Source organism: Somniosus microcephalus, chromosome 27 (genome assembly GCF_052327205.1).
Source record: "Somniosus microcephalus isolate GS21.2 chromosome 27, FLI_Smic_1.0, whole genome shotgun sequence".
Classification (NCBI taxonomy): domain Eukaryota; kingdom Metazoa; phylum Chordata; class Chondrichthyes; order Squaliformes; family Somniosidae; genus Somniosus; species Somniosus microcephalus.
Window position 1 is genome coordinate 22,736,694 of NC_141013.1, and position 23,331 is coordinate 22,760,024.

At 38.1% G+C, this 23,331-nt stretch overlaps 1 protein-coding gene across 3 annotated transcripts in view; it reads left to right on the plus strand.

Annotated features, from left to right (window-relative positions):
• Positions 1-19,222, plus strand: part of cops2 (COP9 signalosome subunit 2) — a 28,467-nt gene extending 9,245 nt beyond the window's left edge. The window contains exons 5-14 of one of the 3 annotated variants that reach the window (XM_085968681.1): positions 3,343-3,432; positions 4,517-4,606; positions 4,730-4,807; positions 9,658-9,832; positions 11,401-11,579; positions 11,663-11,715; positions 13,669-13,766; positions 15,745-15,827; positions 16,973-17,031; positions 17,345-19,222. In XM_085968681.1, coding sequence (XP_085824807.1) covers positions 3,343-3,432; positions 4,517-4,606; positions 4,730-4,807; positions 9,658-9,832; positions 11,401-11,579; positions 11,663-11,715; positions 13,669-13,766; positions 15,745-15,827; positions 16,973-17,031; positions 17,345-17,489 — 1,050 coding nt within the window. In that variant the 3' untranslated portion in view covers positions 17,490-19,222. The remainder of the gene's footprint in view (positions 1-3,342; positions 3,433-4,516; positions 4,607-4,729; positions 4,808-9,657; positions 9,833-11,400; positions 11,580-11,662; positions 11,716-13,668; positions 13,767-15,744; positions 15,828-16,972; positions 17,032-17,344) is intronic. The other 2 variants (XM_085968682.1, XM_085968683.1) reach the window with 2 other exon arrangements.
• Positions 19,223-23,331: the final 4,109 nt, after the last annotated feature.

The window sequence follows — 23,331 nt, forward strand, 5'->3', positions numbered from 1 at the left end:
CAGGGGTGGAGGTGGAAGTAAGTGGTGTTTCTGATGAAGAGGAAATTCGGGTTCAGGGTTGCAGAGGACGTCCGGGGTTGCGAACAGTGTGGCTTAGCCTGAGACAGTGGCTGGGGAAGGTGGATGGAATCGGTGGCAAGGGTATGGAGTTTGAGGCGGTTGCCGAAGATGATGGCTTCTGTCTTAGCAATGTTTAGTTGGAGGAATTTGTGGCTCATCCAAGGCTGGGTGTTGGACAAGCAGTCTAACACTACAGAACAATTTATTTAAAAATGGTATCATACACTGTCAACTGCAAGGATGTAGAATGGATTTGTATAATGCATTAGGGAGATGAAACTTTACAAAACAAATTTAGCCGCTACAAAACAAATTTAGCTGCTGCACCACCAATCAGGTGGATGCATTAATAATCAGTAAATAACACTTGTACCTGTCTCAGAAGTATATGTCTACATCAGTTGACTTATTTTCTCCCTAATCTATATAGCCATCAGGATAGAGAGAAGATAAAGTGTTGCATGTGCAAATATGGAAAGTGGCTATGTTGACCTTTCCAGATTTTTCTCTGTTTAATCCTAATTTTAGAATGAATCTTAGTGATGTAATTAACAGTTTTAAACTAAAATCAGAATGCTTAAGTATAAACAGAGAGCTAAAGGGACTGAGTTTATTTTTGTAACATCAAGAATGAAGTCAGGGATTTTCCCAGGATTTCAGGTCCTGATTGCTATCCAGTGATGCCTGCTGGAAAATGCCCTTATAGGCAGGGTCAGCTATGATGTCTTTCACTGTTGAACAGCCTGTCAGCACTTACCTCATCGGTTCTCATAAAGAGCAGCTATTTGGTTGAAGTTCTGGAGGACTGTTGGCACCTGGGGAACACTATGTTAGCATAAGTCACCATCTTCACAAGACAATGAATATAAATTCAATTTTCACATAAAAAAGAATGACAACTTTGATACATTTATGGTAATTTTTATAATGTATCTGATGTACTTATGCAGTGTTCATGTATGTCCCTACTTTTAGTATGCTTTCCATTTTGTGAACTTCATATGTGTCCAATTATGTTTATTTTAATCTTCTGCACTATGTTGGTGGTAAAGGTAAATGTGAGGATCTAGGATTAATCAAGCACTTTAGCTTGTCAGTGGAATGCCAACTTTTCTGTTATCTTCTGGCTCTTTTAAAACTTATTCTTCACTATGATAAACGTCCTAGTACTTTATGAAACTTGTCCTTTCTCTATGATACTTTTCACTTGAAGGTTAAAGAGGGAAGCTAATTCCTTTGAAGAAGGTCATTTCAAGGATCTCATCAGTGATCCTTGAGTTTAAGGTGCATTTCCAGTTTTGCAATCCTTTATGTCGCAGAAGTAATGTACTTCATAGTAAGCAAATTTTATGTAATGAAAAGAAAGAACTTGTATTTATATAGTGCCTTTCACAGTGCTTTGCAGCCAATTAAGTACTTTTGAAGTGTAGCCACTGTTGTAATGTAGGGAAATGCGGCAGCCAGTTTCGCACAGCAAGGTCCCACAAACAGCAATGTAATGTTGCTAGAGGGATATATATTGGCCAGGACACCAGGCGAACTTCTCTTCTTCGAATAGTGCCATGGGATCTCGTACATCCACCTGGAAGGACAGATGGGCCTCCCTTTTAAATGTCTCATCTGGAAAACACCTCTCACAATACTGCACTGAAATTTCAGCCTGGAATATCTGTTCAAGTCCTAGAGTGGGGCTTAAGCCCACACACCACCTGACTCCGAGGTGGAAGTCCTACCACTGAGTCTAGACTGGTAGAATTCAGGACTCCGAAGCAGTGCACCAGCTCCTGATCAGTTTCCAAAAAGTTTCTCCGTGTCCTTCTCCTGTACATTGTGAAACTAAACAGACAAAAAGTGTGGAAACAGTGATGGATGCTGGATTAGTAAATAAATCAAATTTGTTAAAGTTTTTCATAAGCATTAGTTCCATTAAGTTAAATTGAAAGAATACAGAATATAACACCGCCCAGTACAAATGATCTGTAGCAGTAAAAATAAAAAGATTAATGTTCCCTGTTAATTCCTTACCCCTCCCCTCTTTCTGAAAATAAATTAACATGAGTTGAGTTATTTTAGCAGTGGACAGTATTTCAGCTCCAAGATATCACTGGACACCTGGGTGGGGAGGGGGGGGTGCCTGTCTTTTGAAAATTTACTCTCATGGTGACTCAAAAAAAAAAAATGGAAAATGGGGCTTTTTATATAGCCAGTGAGAAAACAAAATAATTGCTTATCCACAACGTTCCACGGTATGCCCTTAGGCGCATCTTCTAATCACTGCAGAATTTCCTCCCCCCCCCCCCCCAAGCTCTTTTCCTTAGTACAGGAAACTTTGTGGTGTCCGGAGGCTAAGTGTCCGGCAAGCTCGAGCCACCAGCAAAAATCAGGAGCCGTTTTGTTAGGTTTTTTTTCTTTTCGTGGCTTTTTTTTTTCCAACAGTCAGGCTCTGGAAAGTCTCTCTGAAGCTGTTGCTAAGCTACAGAGACGCTTCCAAGGTACGGGCCGACTGTTTAGAAGCTGTTGCTAAGCAACAGTGTTTGTTGTCAGATACGGAGATGAAAAGCTCCGTATGCTTCAACATTAACGCTGGTGTGTCCGGCAGTTTTGAGGGAACGGCAACAGCTCGGTCCCGTCTGTGCCGGATAGCACAAAGTTTCCTGTACATGCACTCGCGTTTAACAGCAGACTACAAGGATGTAGGACAAGGAAATGTTACTCTGGTTTCGTTTGAGTCTCATTGTAGAGCCAGAGTAGAGAGGTTTTAACCTGCATCTATATTCTATGCCTTTTGAGACTGTTTGACATTCCTGGCCTTGAAAGCATAAATGTTCAGTGCTATTCCAATCGCTTCCGCTCCCTTCCCCACCAAACGCTCCACGTGCCATAACTTGCCGTGGCAAGAGTACTGACAATTTCTCATCACAAGCCAGAAGCACTCGCATGTTATCTCTCCTAACTAGGAGGGAGAGTGTAGAGAAGGGAAGCATTCTTGGAGACTTTAATATACTTTTTCCAGTCTTATTATTTCTCTCAATTTTGTTTTGCCTACTTTTTTTTATGGTTTATTTGCTTTTCATTTTTGTTTCTGAACTTGTGTTTTTTGTGGTGTCCTCCTTTTCTGAACCTATTTTCTTTAACTTTTTCTCTTTTTGTCACATTACTTTTTCTTCCCATTTTAACATCTTTCTGTCCTTTTCACATTTTTATTTCTATCTCCTCCTTCCCTTTTTTTTTTTTCTCCCTTACCTGCCCTCTCCGGAACCTGTTACATCTACCTTGGTCAAGCAGCAGAAGTCGATGAAGAGGCAGGGTAGCAGCGGGGGAATCGCAGAAACGGACCTGAAAGCTTGCTTTGGCGGGGAAGCTGAATCAAAGGTCAGAAAAAGATTTGCATAATGTCAGGAGCCAAAGATATGGACCAGAATCTAACTTCAGTGCTTGCTGTTTGCTTTTTCTTGGGGTTAAGTAAATCAGAGCTACTTTAATCTACAATCAATCATTTAATAGGCCTGGTAGTGTGTATAGGTACAGACATGTGGGAATTGTGGAAATAGCAAGAGAGTAAGCACATTTGAACTTTGCACAGTTTCAGGATTATGTAAATCATTCATAATTCCCAAGATTTGTGTAGCCATGTAGGCCTCGTAACATGAATTAAACTTGACAAAGTTCCATGGGAATAGTGTGTAGTGTTTACTGATGGGAACAAATTAAGTAAATTGAAATGCTGCAGTACTTGTTTCCTGCCTCTAGCGTGACCCATCATATATTCTCGTGGAGCAATATATGTTACAGTAACCACTGGATCCTCACAAAATGCCTTGGGACCTGACTATTTTGACATTGAGCCTGTCTGAGTATGGCCACAAATGTTTTTCTGCTGCTAAAGAAGCTGACTATTATTTTTAAAATTAGAAATAAAGAAATTATTGTAAAAAATTAAACAATTAAATTAATTTTATCGCTCTTCACCCCCTCTCCTCTTTTTTTTCCCCCCCCCCCTTAGACGAAAGGAAATTCTTCTAATGTGCAGAATAAGCTGCCAGCGGTCACCGAGCGTAGTTTCTTTTTAACTTAAGAATGACAGTGAGTAGATTTGTCAGTGAAGGCTGATGTGTGCAAGATTACATCTTGGGCAAGATGATGATAGATGATCTGGTTTGGGAATGAGGATAGCAACAAGTAACAGCTAGCTGCAGCACCAGTGCACAAGATTGAATGGGTTTGATGAAGAAATGGCCTTTTCTCACTTGACACTTCTATACTTAATAACGATCAGTATTACAGACCCAATGTAAACTTTTGGTCCATGCTTACAGTTACAAACCTTGGCATTTCAGCTTGTGATCCAAATCTGATCACTTTTTTACTATTTCAATTTGGATCATGATCCATACTTAAAAAAATAACATGCAATTGTTGGGGGGAATGCAACTCTATTTGAACATTTCTTTTTCAGATGGATTTGTTGCAAGAATTTTATGAAACTACTCTTGAAGCTTTAAAAGATGCAAAGAATGACCGGTTATGGTTTAAGACAAATACAAAGGTAATTATGCTCTTTGTTATAGTTCAAATTCTATGTGTTGCTTTGGACTCTGTAATCATTTTAATGTCCTGGGCCTAGCAACTGTGAGTGATACCCAATTGAATATGATATATTTATTTTCAGCTTGGCAAACTGTATTTGGAAAGAGAAGAGTTTGGGAAACTACAGAAAATATTACGCCAACTCCACCAGTCATGTCAGGTAGTTTGATTTCACTTGGAAAAATATTGTGATTGCGTCAAGAACAGAACATTATCCAGAGAACAGTAAAGAAGATCTGGATTAAGTATCAGAGTTTTTTGATGACGATAGCTTTTTGACCTGGTACTTGTGTGGGGCAGTTAACTAGAGACTGGTCACTAAGATATGCAATATTGACTTCAGGTAACTCCAAGGCGTCTCTTGATAGTACGTCCAAGATTGAGAATCTTGGGTATGAACCTGCGCATGGTTGTAGATGTTATGGAGGCAAAAATAGAAGTGTTATTTCTAGCTTTATACACAACTAGAATGAAGACATTTTTTTACGGTTTATTTTAATTCCCTGTTTCACTAGAAGTGAGGAAGGGCATTATTAGTATTATTATCTTTCTGCTTCTCTCATGTAATTTGCCACCTCTGAACTGAACGCTTCTTCATATTTTAAACTTAAATGTTTTCTACTTGTTTGACGCGTGGAATTCCTGCCAAAAAATGAACAGGGTGAGAATTATTCACGTGCCTAACAAATAATATCCTAGTAGCCAAATTTAATTTGCAAATTTTACCAATCTGCATAATTAATAGTTTTGCTTTTCAACGTCATCTGTTTATCATGTCTTTCAAAGATGTTGCACCTCAAAGGTATCCAAAAGGTTAGTGACGGGCTGAATACGCACTTAGTTGTTAAAAGAGAGAATAACTTGCATTTATATATTGCTTTTTACAGCCATCGGATGCCCCAAAGCACTTCGCAGCCAATGAAGTACTTTTGAAGTGTAGTCACTGTTGTAATATAACACGGTAACCAATTTACACACAGCAAGGTCCCAGAAACAGCAATGAGATAAATGACCAGTTAATCTATTTTAGTGTTGTTGGTTGAAGATTTTGTACGTTAGGACAGTGGGGGAGCTCTCCTGCTATTCTTCAAATACAGCCATTGGATCTTTTACGTTCACCAGTACACAGTTAAAATTTCATCCAAAAGACAGCATCTCCAAAAGCGTAGCACTCCGTTAATTCAGACTGTCACCTCAGTGAAGTACTATGTGCTGAAGTCTTTGGAGCAGGGCTTGAACCCATGACCTTCTGATAGAGACGAAAGTGTTACACTGAGCCAAAACTGACACCTAGTTAAATTATCAAATCAATCGACTAAATGTGAAAGCATGGAAAAGTATCAATGAGGAACAAGTACAGGAAACTTTGGTTTATCCAGAGGTTAACTGTCCGGAATGCTCGAGCCACCGGCAAAAATCAGGAGCCGTTTCGTTAGGTTTTTTTTCTTTTTGTTGCTTTTTTCTCTCAACAGTCAAGCTCTGCAAGGTCTCTCTGAAGCTGTTGCTAAGCTACAGAGACGCTTGCAAGGTACGGCCGACTGTTTAGAAGCAGGGTTTGTTGCCGTATGTTTCAACATTAGCGCTGGTTTGTCTGGCAGTTTTGATGGGACGGCAACAGCTCCGTCCCGTCGGTGCTGGATAGCACAAAGTTTCCTGTACCCAGTAGAAAATTAGCAAGTTCCCAATTTTTTTTCAAAAGAACAGTCACCATCACAAACTAACAACTACCACAAAACCAACTAATCAAATTGCTCAAGTTTCTTCACAGTTTTCAGGTGCCATATTCAGGCAATGTTGACAGCTAGGAATTAACAATTATATTTTTGTCTACGTAACAGCAGTAACTGCCCTTCAAATCAATTCATTGTATGTGAAATACTTTGGGATGTCTTGAGAGTTATGATGTAAGACATTTTAAGTGCAAGTTCTTTCTTGTGACACAAATCCATAAAAAAAATGAACAATACTGGAAAAAAAGTAAATGACTAACCTTAACCATGAAGATGTATGTTTAATGTTATAAATACCTGCTTCAGTCGGAGATTTCACTTGGGCCTTTGTGATGCTGATTTCCAGCTGTTGTGTGATTCTTCATGGGCGGGATTGTTTTCACCAACTCCTGAGGAACTACAATACCCAGCGTGTACTAAAACAAGCTATGACACATGACAACTAGATTAAAAAAGGCTCAAGGAATGATCCTTTGGAGAAATTCTTTGTCTGAGAATTTAGCTTTCACCCTATAATAGCCATATGTACTGTAACAACGTGGTAGAAAATTTGCAAAGAATAACTAAGACACAAGCAGCACTTATCAACAACACAATTCACAAGAACTAATAATCATCCTATGAGCAGAGTAAAAATTCAATATAATGTAAGTAATTGGGAATAAATGGTTTGGTGGAGGAACATTATTGGGAATACAGGAAACTTTCGTTTAACCAGAGGTTAAAAGTCCGGAAAGCTCTATCTACCGGCAAAATTCAGGAGCCGTTTTCTATAAGTTTTTTTACTTCTCGTTGCTTTTTTTTGTTCCCCAGTCAGGCTCTGCAAGGTCTGTAGCTAAGCAACAGCTTCAGCTAGAGACGCTTGCAGCTGCAGCCAACTGTTTTGAAGCTGTTGCTAAGCAACAGGGTTTGTTGATTCACACGGAGCTGAAAAGCTCTATGTTTCAACATTAGCGCTGGTTTATACGGCAGTTTTGATCTAACGGCACCAGCTCGGTCCCGTCAGTACTGGATACCAGAAAGTTTCCTGTACAGGTAATTGGTTTGGAGAAGGAAAGACAATAAAGAGAAAGAAAGACTTGATTTATATAGCACCTTTCACGACTTCAGGACATCCCAAAGCACTTTATGGCCAATGAAATACTTTTGAAGTGTAGTCACTGCTGCAACATAGGAAACACAGCAGCCTATTTGCACACAGCAAGCTCCCACGAACAAATGAAATAGATGATCAGATCATCTGTTTCAGGTGTTGGTTGAGGGATAAATGGTGGCCAGAACACTGGGAGAACTCCACTGCTGTTCTTCAAATAGTGCTGTGGGATCTTTTACGTCCACCTGAGAGGGCAGCCAGAGCCTAATTTTAATGCCTCATCCAAAAGACAACACCGAAGTGCCAGCCTAGATTATGTGCTCAGGACTCTGAAGTGGGGCTTGAATCCACAACCTTCGGACTCTGAGACAAGAGTCAAGGCAGACAGCTCGTTGCCTTGAAAACGTATTTGTACCATGAACCAGATTTTGTAAAATGGCATGTAAATAGTATTATAAATATATCTGAGGCATCGCATCTTTCACTATCTGTAGGGTATATTTTTTTTTTACTTTGTATTACAGGAAACTTTGTGCTATCCGGCACCCACGGGACCGAGCTGCTGCCGTTGCCTCAAAACTGCCGTACTCTCCAGAGTTAATGTTGAGAGATACAGAGATTCTTATCTCCGTATTTGACAACAAACACTGTTGCTTAGCAACAGCTTCTAAACACTCGGGTGTGGCCTGCAAGCTCTGTAGCTGAAGCTGTTGCTATAGCTACAGACCTTGCACAGCTTGACTGTTCAAACAAAGCAACAAAAAAAAACAAACAAAGAATAAAAAACGGCTGCTGATTTTTGCCGGTGGCTCCAGATTGCCGGATAGCTCACCTCCGGATAGCACAAAGTTTCCTGTAGTAGTGATATATTTCATCAGTAAATTTGCTGCATTTTGGCAATAGACAAAGCACAGTTGTATTTGGGCTGCAATAAACATCATACTGCATTCCAGTTCCTGGACTACTGGAGATTTATTCTTGTCCACTGTACACCCTTTTCCCATAAAAGATTACAGCACAGAAGGTGCCACGTCACCACCTTGTGTCTGTGCCAGCTCTTTTCTAGAGCAATCCAGAATTGATCCCATTGCCTCACCCTCTCCCCATAGCCCTGTGTCGTCTTCTGCTTCAAATAGTTAGCCAATTTTATCTTAATGGATCCAGTGGTTTATGCCTGAATCACACTCTGACAAAGCAGTCCATGCTCCAATAGCTTTCCCTGTTTAAAAACAAAAATCTCCTAACCATTCTTAGTGACCATTTTAAATTGATGACCTCTTTGGCAATGACTCCTCACTCGGAGGAAATAATCTTTCAAAACCCTAATTTAAAGAACTTCAATTAAATCTCCTTGCCTTTCTCTGCTCCATTAGAAATAGTCCCTAGTTTCCTACCTCTATCATTCTGCTGAATCTACGCTGTATACAATCTATGGATTTAATGTCCATTCTATAATAGGATGCCCAAAACTGCGCACACTACTACAGTATGGCCCAACCTATGCCTTGTACAAATTTATCATTACTTCTTTACTCTAATAGTCAATGCCCCAATTTCTAAAAATCCAAATGTGTTTGTTTTTTTATGGCTTTCTATACCTGTACTCTCATTTCCTGGGAATTAAGTTCCCAACACTGCACACCCAAGACCCCGGGCACCATACTTCTACATCCCAACACCTCCATTCCTCCCACATCTCTAGTCCGCCCTCCCAACACTAGTAACACCAAAATATCCCTCCCCCCCATACTTCTGCACACTTCCTACTTACCTGCAATTCGGAGCATCTCTGTATCTGCCTGCATTCATCGACATTTTTTAAAATAAATATTAATTTTATCCACAAATGAACCAAAATACAATTGCTCTCTCGTTCGCAAACGTTTTCTTTTTTGTCATAATTACATCTTTTATCCTTCAAAGCCATAATCCATCTTTTACACCTTCCACTATTCAGTGTAGTTGTAGACTTCCCTTGTAAAGCATCTTCCAATTTAGTGAGCAATGCTAGGGGAGATCCACTAGTAATTAATAAATAAAAATGAGCGTGATGCACGTTATTAGAAAAGTCCATCTGTTGTGGGATTTTCACCCTATTTTGTATAATCAGTTAAATCTCTGGTGTTTGATTAATTTTACACACTAAATTCCTATGTATTTTCCAAGTTGGTTTTTGTTATTTTATAGACTGATGATGGCGAGGACGATTTGAAGAAGGGAACACAACTATTAGAAATTTATGCTCTGGAGATCCAGATGTATACGGCACAAAAGAACAACAAGAAATTAAAAGCACTATATGAGCAGTCTTTACACATCAAATCTGCCATCCCTCATCCACTTATCATGGGTGTCATCAGAGGTGAGAAGTGAAATAACAGTTATTAGAATTAATCATTGCTGTTTTGTTTTGATATTGAGTACATGTTAATCTGTGATTTCCTGAACATCGGCACATGGGCCTTGTGTTTCTTTTGGTCTTTGAAATTTTGTACAAGATGTACATAAAAGAAATATTAATAAAACATTAAACTAATGACACTACTAGAACTCTGGCAAATATTTCTGTTGTTAACCAGATTTAATATACTATCAGATCTCCTGTGGTGTTGTTCAGGCTAAGTCAGATAATGTGTTGCTTTATAATGACCATGTGAAGTGTCCTGTGGTGTTCTGTTGCTAAGGTGGAACTATGTTTAAGTTGGCCTATAATTTTTAAAGGCACCAAGTCTAATTGCTGTAAATAAGCAGATGCCTAAGCTCACTTAAAATGTAAATGCTGAAGGAAATTTTCAGATTTCCAAATACTTGTAAAGTTCCCGCTCCAGGTCAATGTGCAGACTTCTGAGAGAAGCAAATAACCGAGCATGAAGGAATATGTCTTTTTTTTTAATTGTTCTGTTGTACTGTAATCTTTGTTTTATCCAGAATGAGATGGGTGCATTCAAAAGTTTTTTTTGTTTTTTTTTATTTAAAGTTGATCTCCCATGATATATTAATCACAGGTGGTCTAAAACATGTTTGTAATGCTTAGCTCCTAACCTGGGTTGCCCCTTTTAAGGCCAGTGCTCGGGTAGTTCCTGTGGGCAAGTGGCCTACGTGGGTCCTGAGGTCAATCGGAGTGGATTCACTGTTTGGTAAGGGACATTTGCACATTACCAGGCATGTTGAAATTTCCAGCTTCAGGCCAGAAAAAAAACAGCATTGTCTTTCTTTGTGCTGCTAACATTCTGAACTGTGATGTCTGGAGTATAACTTGTCTTTAAACTTTGTTATAAAAAGATTGCCATTCCCCACCCAAGACTGCATACAATCTGCTCCTAGAGTTTCTACCAATGTACTCTAAAAGAGTGCAAGAGTGATCAGGGTTAATTCTGTCCCTTACTGGAATCCCATTGTGCTGCACTACTGGCCTATTAATTTCAGTTTTTAACTTTAGTGACACATTGGAGATTTTCCAGTGTCTGCTTGCGTGTCTGCGCATGTTTTATTTGCTGTGAATTGTTGGAATTATTGATGAACCAGTGTGCAAGTCAGTGTCACTGCAACAAAGCACAAAATCCAGTAGGTGGCAACGGTGGCATTGACTGGAGTGGATGCTGTTGAGTGGCGAAAATCTAATCTTCAGATCCAAAGCGCAAACTTCCAATCGGGAATCAGTCTCTCTCTCTCTCCCTCCCTCCTTTTAAAGATGTGTTTTATTTGAACACTTTGAACTTATATGGCCTATTTAAATGCAAATAACGTGAGCAGTACATCAAGAGCACACATTGGATGTTATTTCAGAACTATTACCGAGGGAGTTAGTTGGGCCATTCAGTTACATACTGATTTTTTTACCTGTAGGACCTGAATTTAAATCCAGCCCAGGATGATGGGATGAAAATTTCCATCTGTTGGCATTAAAACTGTCTCCCTAATTTGTTGCAGAATGTGGAGGTAAGATGCACTTAAGAGAAGGAGAGTTCGAAAAGGCACATACCGATTTCTTTGAGGCATTTAAGAATTACGACGAATCGGGAAGCCCCAGACGCACCACTTGCCTGAAATACTTGGTATTGGCTAACATGTTGATGAAGTCGGGAATTAATCCTTTTGACTCTCAGGAGGTAAAGTTACAAATTAAATTTTAATTTTCCTGAATTTTGTTACAGCATTTTATTACAATCCTTATTAATTCTATTCTGTTTAGGCCAAACCATACAAGAACGATCCAGAGATTCTTGCAATGACAAATTTAGTAAGGTAAGTCACTCTGTGTACAAGAGTGTAAAAATATAACACTTTTTTTCCTGTGTGCTGTGCGCAATTTACAAACCATAGAATGAAATTAAATAATTTTAGATATGAGATCTGGTTTACGGTTTAGAATGTGCTCTTTTTCTCCCATTTTGAGGTAGCATTTTTCATAAGGCTAGTAATTATTAAGTTAGTGCTTTCATTGCTGTTGTATTGGAAGCAATAAGTTGGAGGAAATTGTTGCTGTCCATGTCTGCAAGTGAAGACTTTATTGGAATCGTTGGGTGAAAATCAAATTGCTGCAATTAAGCAAAACCTATCGAGCGTGAATTATACATTAGGAGTACACTAGTGCCTGAGAAAATGTCCTGAAGAAGCCGAAGATAGATACATTTAAGGTAGGCTATTTGACTGATCTTGGCTCACCTATTTGGAAAGACCTTGCTCTCTTTCCCCCAATCATAATATCCAACTGTTTATTAATTAATTGCAGGTTTTTTGCCTCCACTACCATACCCAAAAGCCCACTCCCTGCATGAAGATAAACATCCTGACATTGTACCTAAATTGACTTTTAGTGGTTTGAACCTGTGTCTCCTTGGCCTCAATATTGAATTGAAGCTACATGATATTTGAATTTTCAACAGTATTTTACTGAAGCGCTTTGTTGTGCAATATTTTCTAATAGTGTTGAGGTTTAACTATTCTGTTCTGAAGGGAAGCATTTGACATTCTTTAAAAACAAAGTAACTGGTGACTGTTAAAACATTTCGTCTGCCCAATTTCTAACAAGTGGAAAATTGTATCATTTCTAATCAACTGGATCTTCTCTAGAATGTTGCATAAGCTGTATGAAAATGACCATTGATTGGTTAAATGAAAAACAGGATAGTAAATCTTGCATATCAAAATGTGAAATTGCATGTCTGCAATTAGCGTTCTGGTTGAATAAAATGTGATGTGGTATACTTGGTCTTAAATAGGAATTTAAATTTAACCTGCACTTGAAGAAAAAGGTTCCAATTAAAAATCTATTATTCCTATGCAAAAAAGCCAGAATATTTAGTAGAAAATATTAGCAAATATTATAATAGGTTTACTTAAAACTGTAATTCAGACAATCTGACATTTTGCATTGTATAGCTACATCTGTTTCAGTTTAGTGAACTATGGCTGACTTTTACATAAAATTAAAAGCAGATATGGTTTTAAATGGGCTTAAAGTCATAATTGAGATCAGGGTAGTTACCAGAAAATGAATTTGAGTGCGCTTGCCTTCAGTTTGATGAAGTTACTTAAGTAGTCCTGTTAATGAACACTGGAGAATAGATTAATTCTAGTCATTTAGAAGTGAAGATAAATTGGCAGTTTTTGATGGGAGTGTGCTGATTTACAGTGTAAGCCGCTTGTAATGGGCTGATCCTTGTGACTTGATTTGACTGACTTAACTAAAGTCCAGTATAACCAAGGAAGACGCTGTCTGATGACTGCTATTCTGAATGCTTAAAATTGTATTAACGTAGGTACTCATCAGTTCTTTGATCAATCAGCTAAATAACTTATGTGAGTGAATACTGGGTTCAGACACCATTTAAGAGCTCAAACTCTGGTAGTTACGTCTGTGTTATCAGCAAAATGGAACAGAATGATTCCAGGTATCATCAATTTCTGGCTAATTTACATTTTCCACAGCCATAATTAATTTAAATTTTTTTAAAAATTAGATGCTCAAACCAATATACCTGTCCACTATAAACAGACGAAACATACTTTAATCCATTTAATTTGGGGAAATAGTCTTGTTCACCTAATTTTCTCGACAAACAGCAAACGTTATAAATGGGGTACACTGTATTAATAGTTGTACTACAGACTGGCAGGCAAAAAGACCTGCTCCTAGCAGAAAAACAAAGTTCTGATTAGGGAAAATTGAAGTTATCAAGTATGCTGTTTTCTCAGTGCCTATCAAAATAATGACATCACTGAATTTGAGAAGATTCTGAAAACCAATCACAGTAACATCATGGATGACCCCTTCATAAGGGAACACATAGAAGGTATGGCTCAAATATATATGTAACTTACTAAGTAAAGTGTTTATATGCATGTATTTCCAAAATCTATGCTGTGAATTGTTTGTCCCCCAATATTACTTTTGGGAAATGTTTATACGACGATAACTGCAGTGGCATTATTGCAAAGAATTTAACGTGCTGAGGGAATTTCTGAAAGCAAGGATTCCCTTTAGTGTACTACAGTCAAATACACGTGTATTTCATTGGCATTTTTCCCTGCAAATTACATTTTGCATACAGGCAAACATAAGTAATGTAACTGGTCAATTGTAGTGATGATCAAAGAGAGCTGCAAAGATTAGGAATACTGCCTTCAATAGGATTGAACTATCACTGCTTACAGGTACAGTATAAAAACTGGCGTGTTTCATGGACAAGATGAACTCCAGGACATCAGGGATGATGGGAGATAAACTAGGGAAAGACACTGGTTCAGGGTTAGGTCAGGGTGAGCCACGCAGGGAGTTTGGCTTTGTGGGCAAAGGGAAGGGGGGGATGCGGCAGAGGTAGCTGAACAGGTGTTCTCGATCTTCGGGACAAAGAGGTCTATAAGCTCCTGCACTTGCTGTTAGAGGGGGTATTGGAGAGGGGTCTAAGGAGATGATTGGTACTGCAGAAAATAAGCCAGGGGTTATTTTTGCCTTATTAGATAATCCTGGAGTAATGAACGGTTTTGGCAGAGGAGAGCAAGGCCCAATAGTGGTTGACGTGATCCAGATAGATCTGATGATGTATGAGTAAACCACTTGTGTGCCAGCTTTACTCAAGTCTGCGTCCCTTGGACTTGAGGGAGCCAATATGGATTTTCTGGAGTTTCATGCAGTTATTAAGTGTTTGGATCCCTATTTCGGGGGTGTTACAGGCACACATTTGCTAAGGCATTTTCCATAATTGTTTGATCCCATTTGCAATTACACTTTTGGAAGGGAAGTGCACATCCTAGCACAATAATGACCCTCCTTTCCCACCTTCAAAAAAAAAGCTATGTTCCCTGTAAAGGTCTTATAAAGAAGCAGTTGATGACTATCCTGGAAACATGAAGATTGTTCTGTGGCAGCTGGGCCCACCTCCACTTCATGTCCAAGTGAATAGAGCTTGTGGTCACAGTTCTTGTTGATCACACCAGGAATTAAGTACACAGACACTTGAGAAATAAACTGAAGTTCACACATCATGAACAATTTGTGTTTCATTATTCTGTGTTTTGGATTTAAGGTTTTCTAACTCCTGTGGCTAAATTGGTTAATGTACTCCTCTCGAACTGAGCCACACAGACTAAAGATCCAACGTTTGATTCTACTTTTAGCTCAGTCAGGTCAGCAATAGGGGTGCTACAATTAGTCTCAAAATCACAGGAATAAAAACAGAAAATGCTGGAAACACAGTGCTAATGACAGGTAATCAACCTGAACAGTTAAGCCAACCTTCCTCTCTACAGATGCTGCCTGACCTGCTGAGTGTTTCCAACAGTTTCTGTTTTTATTTCAGATTTCGAGCATTTGCAGTTTTTTTTTTGCTTTATTCAATATCCATGGGCTAGCGAGGGCAATTTGTTTCTTTTCTGATCAATGCACCATTGGAGTTAACATATACATACTATTTTTGGTTCCTTGTTGCACTATACTTCCCACTTTGAACTGCATCTGCCACCTATTGCCCAGCTGCCTTGTAAAATCCAAATCATACTTTTGTATTAAAATCTTGCATGCAGAGGACTTTCTCTTAAGTGGTGGAGAATATAGTCTTGAATGTATTATGCAGAACAAAGGTATACGATAAAATGCAGCTATTTGCATGCTAACACTATACAATGTAACATGAAACTCAGAAGCCAAAGTTCAGTAGCCTGTTGACTGTTAAGTGAGAATGTACTGCCCAAACGAGTGTATTGTTTACGTTTTTTCTTCCTCTTAGTAATTAGGACTTTTTTGTGATAATGGATTCATTTTTTTTTCCACAGAGCTATTGAGGAACATCAGAACCCAAGTCCTGATAAAATTAATAAAGCCTTACACTAGGATACATATACCATTTATTTCAAAGGTGAGAGCACATGTTACTGTTAATACAGGAAACTTTGGTTTATCCAGAGGTTGTATGTCCGGAATACTCGATCTAATGGCAAAAATCAGGAGCCGTTTTTTTAGTTCTCGTTCTCTTTTTTTTTCCCCAGTCGGGCACTGCAAGGTCTGTAGCTATAGCAACAGCTTCAGCTAGAGACGCTTGCAGCTGCAGCCGACTCTTTAGAAGCTGTTGCTAAGCAACAGTGTTTGTTGTCAGATACGGAGATGAAAACCTCCGTATGCTTCAACATTAACTTTGTATGTCCGGCAGTTTTGATAGATCGGCAACACGTCGGTCCCGTCGGTGCCGGATATCACAAAGTTTCCTGTAGTTGTCGGCTATGACTCAATATTCATTTAGAAGAAAAGAAGTCCAAAGTTGAATACCTTCAGGATTCAGATCCCATTTCTGATTTGGCATTCAATCATCCAAATTTCAATACTATTCATTTCCAAACTTTTAGCTAATCATCATAATTAGTTGAACTATTTTATTAGACCAATATAATTTTTTTGCATGCCAATTTAAAATGAATTGGTGATAACCAAATTTAAAGCACCTATATATAGACTGGAAATTTTATGTTCAATTTTGTAGGCACTAATGGACTATAAATGCTGAATAATTGGTCAACTGGGCCATAGAATGATGCAGAAGAGACTGCAAAGATCAGTCTTGCTATTTAGAATGTGCTGGCTGATCATGGAGCAGCATTATTGACAGCAGTGGAAAGTATTTGGATCATCTCATCTCTTGCTCTCTGGTCATAGAGAAGCTATGAGAGTGGGAGTTGGAAATGTTTGCATGTTCTCTGAAATAGAGTCCAGGAGGCTATTAACAGGATAAAATGAGTTGAATTAGTATCTATCGATTTTTCACTCTAGCTTTATTGCCCTCTTTGACTTTTTACACTTTTCACTTCTTATATGCACCTCCAGTGTTGCTGCTTTCAATTAGTTCTGCAAACCTTGTGTGCTTTCCATCTGCTCACGTATGAATCAAATTTAGATGGAACAGAAAATTAAGCATTACACCTTTAGTGACATCCAATTTATTTTTATTGGCAAGTTTTGAAATTTTCTGTAATCCCTTATTCCCTTTTATCAAACCTGTTTTTGCCCCAGGAGTTGAACATAGATGTAGCTGATGTAGAGAGCTTGTTGGTGCAGTGCATATTGGACAAGTAAGTACTATTTTTGACGATAATGTGTATTTTATTTGAATTTTCTTAAGCTAATTAGTGAAAGATCAGTTAACAGCAAGAGAACAGTATTGTTTTCTGTTTTCAAATTGGTAACATTTTATTTACAACTACATTAAGCATTGATTGCCTAGAATTTAACATGTTCATTGAATGATGTATATTTGTTCAATTTAATTTATTAACTTGGAATTTTAACGTTCTACATACTACAGTTATCAGCAAATAAGAGTCATCAGTAATCTTGAAAATGTTCAATTCAATCTGCTGAAAAAGTGTTTCACTTTATTTCTAGCACTATTCATGGCCGGATCGATCAAGTCAACCAACTGCTTGAATTGGATCATCAGAAAAGAGGCGGGGCTCGGTATACTGCATTAGATAAATGGACCAGTCAGCTTAATACGCTCAACCAAGCAGTTGTCAGCAAATTGGCTTGATGCAATTTAGTCTTCTACAATAATCCAATAAGGAAAAGATGCAGTGATGTAAACCTTAAAAACTGAGAATGGCTGAACTGCTGTTGGTTGGCCCTGAAAACTACCAGAGCTATGGCAGAAGTGCTTTTTGATCAACTGGTTTGTGTTTTGTTGCTGCATTTGTCCCAAGACACAGCTTTAATCTGAAGAAAAACCAAACTGCTACAGGATTTGTGGTATATTGGCATCGTGCCCTCCATCATAAGGGAAATGACGGTCAGAGAGCTGTTTGTGTCAAAATTTAAAAACACAGACTCTTCACTTTGGTGACATCTAAATATTTTAGCAGTAGAAAACCTCTCGCCGAAATGTTAAACAAAACCTGCAATAATTTGAAATGTGTACCAGTTTTTTGAAGATTCATTCTTTCATGTACGATTTGGCATGTTTGCGTCATTCTGCAAAATGTCTTGACAACTTCCAAATTATGTGGCCCATGAGTTCTCTGTACCTGCAGTGTAGTAAAACTTGAGACAGGAACCTTCGTCTGTGGCACACTGTCACATTAGGTTTCAAGCAGCAAAATAAAATACAGCTCAAATTGGAAATGCTGTAATTTTGGAGTGCTTCCATTTGTTTTTTTTTCTTTCTCAACAATTCATATGAAAACCATGCACATGTTCCATCTCTTTGGCCCCAATAGATCTGCTGCACATACTGTGAAATATAGCGTTTATTCAGACAAGTCAGGAATTTAATTGGTTTTTCAACAGAAAAAAACTTTTAAGTTTACATTTTTTGACTAGTTTCAAAGTAGTATATTAACTAGCTTAGTACACAGAACTGAAAGCACATCATTTGATAGTTTATATTCTGACAATGCGGGACATGTGGGTGTTGTGTGCCATAGTACAAGTTCAACCTTTGCTAAGCTTTAATTGGCTGAAGCTATTTAACTGCAATTATTCTTGAGGGTGCTGCCTGTGTGAATAGTCAAAATACAGCACTTTGATTTTGGAATTTGAGTATGGCTTTGTTTTTTTTAAATGTCTTATTACTGATAAATCAGAAAAATAAACTAGTTATCATAAACTTCCAGTACTCAACATGTTGTTACCCCTGAATTTAATGGACAGACCTTTTAATTCTTCTATGTTTCCTAGTTAACACTGTTGCCTGTGTTGTCAGGTTAAAAAATAATTCTTATTAATCTTAATGTGCCCATTTGTTTCCTGGTTGTGCGTCTTGAATGAAGAATGACCTTAATTTTTTATATTCACCTTTTTTGAGGCTTTCATTTTTAATTTTTTTCCTAAACATTTCACACTTTCCATTGCATGCTTTGACCTATTTAAAGTTTGGGGTCCTTTTCAAAAGCAAAGTTTTAACTTTTACGTTGAACAGTGCTAAGCATGATGTATGCTGCTGTTAATTTTATTTATGCCATTGGCATTCCTGTTCTAATTATTTGACAGAAGATAAATGTACATGATTACAAATTCCGATAGTTTATATATGATGTAGAGTTGCAAATGAATTTATTATACTTAATGTATTTCAGAACATGCTTGAAAGTGAACTTTCTATAAAGACAGCAGAGTACTGATCTGGAACTATCTAAGCATTCCAGATGTAGGTCACTACATTTATATTTTGTATTTAAAAGTTTTAATTTATAGTTTGCAACAAAAAAGAATATGCCCAAGCTGAAAGTTTTTCTAGTCTTTTCAGCAACATTAAAATTTATAATTTTATATTGAATGTTTAGCTTTGCATTAATAGTATTCCAGCTAATTGACAGTTTTATTTTTTTTATACAAATTGTAAGGGTAGCGGTGTGCTATGGACTCAACCATGAGAAACTGAATTTAATCTCCCAAGATTTAATTCATTTTAAAACCATGACTTTCATTAAATCAAAGCCACACAAATGGTTTTGGTACCTTTTGCACGTTTGGCTTATATTTTTAGGTGAGAGCTCGCCTAACAATACAAGCCAAACTCGCAAAAGCAAAGAAAAAAAGCTACAACATCTGGCATCTTTGAAGTAGGAGTGATGGGCATGCAGTCAAGCACCTCCAAATCTGGAAATGATCAGTCAATCTATCATTTACTCCAGAAGAAAGACTGGAATGGTTGATCCTGCCTTCAGCTTAGCTCCCAACTCTCTCTGAACAGTGCTTATCTATATGATCTTGTGAATGAGTTTTGGGTAAAAAGCCTACACCAGATGATCTTGCTTCACACATTGGCAGAGCAGCAGATATGATTAGTCTAGAACTATCCATAAATCTAGCCTATTGAGTGTAAAAGTATAACATTTGTCTTGCAATAACCTCATTCTTTGATACTTCACCGTGCTCTGCTCAGCAAAATGACCAGAAAAAATACAGGTTTTGGTATATGCCTTTTCGGGGAGCTTGCAGAGTAAACTTTTGGCTGATTCAACCGCAAGTAACCCCTTCACCCTTGTCCTGGAAAGAAAGAGAATTTTTTTTTTTTTTTTTTTATATAAAGAGAATCTTGCTGAAAAATGGCACAAGGTTTCTGATTGAGATGTAATACTGCGCAGGACTTTGTACAGTTTAAATGCATGGCATTTGAAACGAGGATTTGTCTTTTTTTTGCTCTTTTAAATAAATCGTATTTCTCATCCACACAAACAAGAATGAAGGAAAAGAGGGGGCTCTAGTTTATAATCCTTCTCTGTTTTATGGGCATTAGCTTGTTAAAGTTAGAGGATGATTTCTATGTATGATTAGATGTATCTATTCCTCCAAATCAATAAGGTTCTTGAAACATTGAGGTCAAGCATTCATAGATTTATTAAGCATACCGTACATGCAGTATTACTTAAAACATACGCATAAGAGAGATTACTGACAAGTGTGTTACAGTTTTGAGCTCCGTATCTAAATGTTCATTGCAAACTACACTTTTTATACATTTCTCTCACCCTGACTACATACAATTTACGCGGTTCTCCATTACATAGTTACATCAAAAGGTGTCTTTGATGTGCATTATTCAACATTGATTTGATTATGTTCTGTCCTTGCAGCTACAGATCTGTGCTGCAATGATTGACATGAGACAAAGTAACTCAACCTTCAAAACATCTGTTTCTAACTCTCTTCACTTGACTACACGAAGCACACTCCCTAATGTTCCAGTTGCAGGCTGTGGTCTTTCTCAGGCATGTGCTTATCTTAAGTAAGGTTTCAAGGCCTCCTGTCTAATAAAATCTTTGGTACAAAGGGACCCTTTCTGCGCTGCTATAGTTAGTAACCCTTTCTTACCCATGTATCCTATTAACTTTTCTCATTTAGCAAGTGGTCACTACCTCAGAATTGCTGTATACTTGTAACTACTTTAATATATTACAATTTAAGAATCATACTTACCTACGCTAACATTACTACAATCCAAAGAATAAATTAGCAGTATTACATTAGCGTACTTCAAGTCAGTCTGATTCACCCTTTCCTTACATTACCTCTATTGGTTAAAAGAAGGCTTCATCAGCTTTCATAAGTCTCTTCCTTTCCAATGCCAAGCTTGTTTTTTAAAAAAAAAAAAAAAGGGGTGCACTGATCCTTCACTTGTTGTTTTATAAGGGCATCCATAAAAAAAGTGTTGCCTCTAATATTTCACCAGATTTTAGATCAACTTCATCAGTGTTTTACTCTCATTGGGCACTGAGCTTCTTCTGGAAAAAGGGAAAGAGATGTAACGACTCAAATCTTTGCAACTTCTGCAGATATTTTAAGTGGAGAATATTGCAGTGCGTCGAGAGTTCATTATGTTATTAGAAAGACTGATGCATTAGAATTTTACTCAATTCTTTTTATTACATACATAATGATGTATGTAATACAACAGGAAAATGGTCTCCAATTCACAACTGTTTTATGCATATTTCATATTTTAAACTAATTAAATTTATATCTACACAGTCATCATTTTAGGGTTTATTTTTTTTTATAAATAGTTAATGAAATGTGAAAGAACACTTGAAACAACACTGACCTCTAAGATCAAGTGTGCCTTATGACCCAATACTTTTGCAGTTTTTCAGAGGAAAGAACAATAACCATGTACTTTGCGAACATACTGTCGGAAATGTAAAAAGGCATGTAAGAATTGGAAAAAGCTTGGAGTTAAAAGCAACAAAGGTGGATTTATTTTCCCATAATGAGCAGAAGAGAACTGAGGAGTGTGTACATTTAGGAATCCTTTCTGCCAGCTGTATAGGTTCTATGTGAAATGAGTTTAGGCAGTTTCAATTCAGTTCACAAAACTGTTCCCACACACACATTCAGAGAGGTCCCAAGGATGGGAAATGGTTCGGTGGTGCGCTTTTGAAGTTGGGATGAAGGTATATTGTGGCAATGTAGATCGAGCCTTATCCTGCAAAAATCCCTTGGTATAACTGACCTAGAAGTATTTGATGAGCACAGTGAGAGTCTGAAATGAGAATGTTCTAAACCTGGTCCTATCATCTTTCAGCCTGATAACTCAAAAATTAAAAAGTAAAATAAAGAATTAAAAAGTAAAATAAAGAATAACTAATGTTGCATGTGGAAAAGGATTGAAGCAGTAAAAAAAAAAATCCTGATTGCAGAGAATGCAACAATAGTGTTTTTCAAAAGTGAGGTATACAGACAGCGTGCAGGAGGAAATAATGTTGAAGCTGTTACTTATTTTACTGGGACAAAAGAACGGGATTAGGGTGATGAATCAATGACCGGAAATAATTTAAACCACAAATAGTATTGGTTATTACATATGGCAGAGGTTCCCAAACTATTTTTGTTGAGCCCCACTTCGAAGATTCCCGCCTCATACCACCCTATTTTTAAGAAACGATGGGGGTGGAATTGATATTCGGCAGTAGCACGAAATGGGCAATAGTGAGTCAACAACCTGTTTTGCACTGTTATGATTTTCTTTTCCATTGAAGTCAACGGGCATGTTGTAAAATGGGCTGCCGATTTGCAATGACCCCGTTTCGCACTACTAGTGACGATTAATTTCACTCCCCACATTTTTGCACAGAACAACAGGATTTCATTTGCTCGACTACTTACATATTCCTTAAGATATAAAGCAACAGTAATAGCACAGTACCAGTACTATTCAACTGAATAAACATAACGACATAAAAGAACACGATGACTCACCCTTACCTCAGTGAGTAGGATGAGCCTGTTTCCTATTGCAACATTTGTGGAACCTTGGTATGATTTTAAGAGTTTCAAACACAAATTAGTCTCTAAATTCAAGCTGTGTTTACTGACCTACATTGGCTTCTGGGACAGCAATGCCTCGATTTTAAAATTCTTATCCTTGTTTTCAAATAGCTCCATGGCCTCGCCCCTCCCTTCTCTCTCAAACTTCCTCCAGTCCTACAACCCTTCGAGATATCCCCGGTTGTCATCGCTGCACCATTGGGGGCCACTCCTGGCCAAAGTGGCCATTAACAGGTCCAGGCAGCGGGCGGTCGAGGGGGTCGTCCGGCCCGATTGCCTGCCTCTCTTCCGCGGCTATGTTCGCACCCGGGTGGCCCTGGAGATGGAGCACGCAGTGTCCGCCGGCACGCTCAAGGCCTTCCGAGACTGGTGGGCGCCGCGGGGACTGGAGTGCATCATCACCCCGGGCAATGTAATTTTAATTTGATAAGTTTTATTTTAAGTTCTATTTAATTTACAGTTAAGTGGTTCTAAGAGGACCACTGGTGGCCACGCCTTCAGCTGTCTAGGCCTTAAACTCTGGAATTTCTTCCCTAAACCTTTCCACTTCTCTACCTCTCCTCCTTTAAGACGCTCCTTAAAACCTACCTCTTTGACCAAGCTTTTAGTCA